The 1,482-nt window shown below is 33.8% G+C and overlaps 1 protein-coding gene across 1 annotated transcript in view; it reads left to right on the top strand.

Moving 5' to 3' along the window:
* Nucleotides 1-6: 6 nt before the first annotated feature.
* LOC102002589 (UDP-glucuronosyltransferase 2B17-like) overlaps nt 7-1,482 on the top strand; it is a 20,703-nt gene continuing 19,227 nt past the window's right edge. The window contains exon 1 of the mRNA XM_013350825.2: nt 7-391. Within this exon, the coding sequence (XP_013206279.2) occupies nt 79-391 (313 nt within the window). The 5' untranslated portion in view covers nt 7-78. The remainder of the gene's footprint in view (nt 392-1,482) is intronic.

Genomic DNA, 1,482 nt, shown 5'->3' on the forward strand with positions numbered 1-1,482 from the left:
CTGCTACAAAATGTGCTTAATGAATACTCTGATAGCTATCTGAGTCTTTGCAGAGACACCGTTTCAAACAAACAACTTATGACAAAACTACAGAGATCCAAGTTTGACGTCCTTCTCTCAGATGCTGTTGCTCCCTGTGGAGAGTTGATAGCTGAACTTCTCCAGATCCCTTTTCTGTACAGTCTGCGCTTCACTCCTGGCTATACAATGGAAAAGTACAGTGGGAAATTTTCAGTCCCTCCCTCTTATGTACCCATGATTTTGTCGGGACTAGGTGGTCAAATGACTTTCATGGAGAGGGTAAAAAATATGATGTGTATGTTTTATTTTGACTTTTGGTTCGAGACATTTAACGAGAAGAAATGGAGTCAGTTTTACAGTGAAACATTGGGTAAGTTATGTTTCTTCTCAGTAGCTCAATGACCTAAATTTCTCTAGTATTTAAATCTACAGTCATGTACAAGAACTGCAAAATGCAGCTGCCTTTTATAGGTGATCAAATGTAATATGATATTAGCAAACAAACTCACTGTAAAGGCTCATATTATTGATGAAAGAGAAGCAGATACCAGACCTGATACAGGACATTCTGCTGAGATACAGAGCCACAAAGAAAAGCAAGTCGACTTTTAAAGTGGTTCTTTACTCATTTTGCATTAATTTTTAATCTATTCTAATAAGTCACTAACTAGTTAACGAAATCATAATTAATGTATATTAAGAAATGAAATGTTTTACAGTTTCAATATGTATAGAACATTGAAGAAATTATTTTCTCTTGCATAGGCAACTATCTTTATTTAAAACTAAACTTTGGGGTCTGAAAATATGACTAAAAGTTTAAGTGTGTTTTTTTCTGTTCATTTTGAGTATTTGAGTTCTGCACCTAGCACCAACCCAGGACTAGTGACTCAAAATTGCCTGTAACTTCTGCTTTAGAGGACCTGCTGCCCTTTTATGGTCTCTTTTAATTCCTGAATAAACTTAGTATATATTTACACAGACACACATATACATAAATAAAAATTTAAACTATAAAATATTTTCTCTGTAGTTCCTAAAGAATTCCTTTACTATTAAAATATACTATGTTAGTTCACAGTTAGTTAAAAGTGAAACTGGGGTTTCGACCAGTACCATATTCCTTTATTGTGTACTTTGCTAACATCTATTGTTTAAACACTATGGAAGCATGGATACACACGTACCCGGTCTGTATTTTTTGAAGTCTTTTTTTCCTTTTTTTTAAAAATATTTCATAGGTAAGACTGGCCAAAATTTCTATTCTCATAATTTCTGAAAATACTGTAATTTTTTGTAAGAGAAGTACTATTAAATTTCTGTATATGAAACAAAGGTAGAAGCACTAACTAGAAATTCAGCCATTCATAAACTATACAGCCTGTTTAACAAAACAAGGATGAAGGACAAGCTACAAACTACAATGACCCTGGGGAACACTGGCCATGGTACACAGTGTGA

The sequence above is a fragment of the Microtus ochrogaster genome, linkage group LG1, assembly GCF_000317375.1.
Source record: "Microtus ochrogaster isolate Prairie Vole_2 linkage group LG1, MicOch1.0, whole genome shotgun sequence".
NCBI classification, from domain to species: domain Eukaryota; kingdom Metazoa; phylum Chordata; class Mammalia; order Rodentia; family Cricetidae; genus Microtus; species Microtus ochrogaster.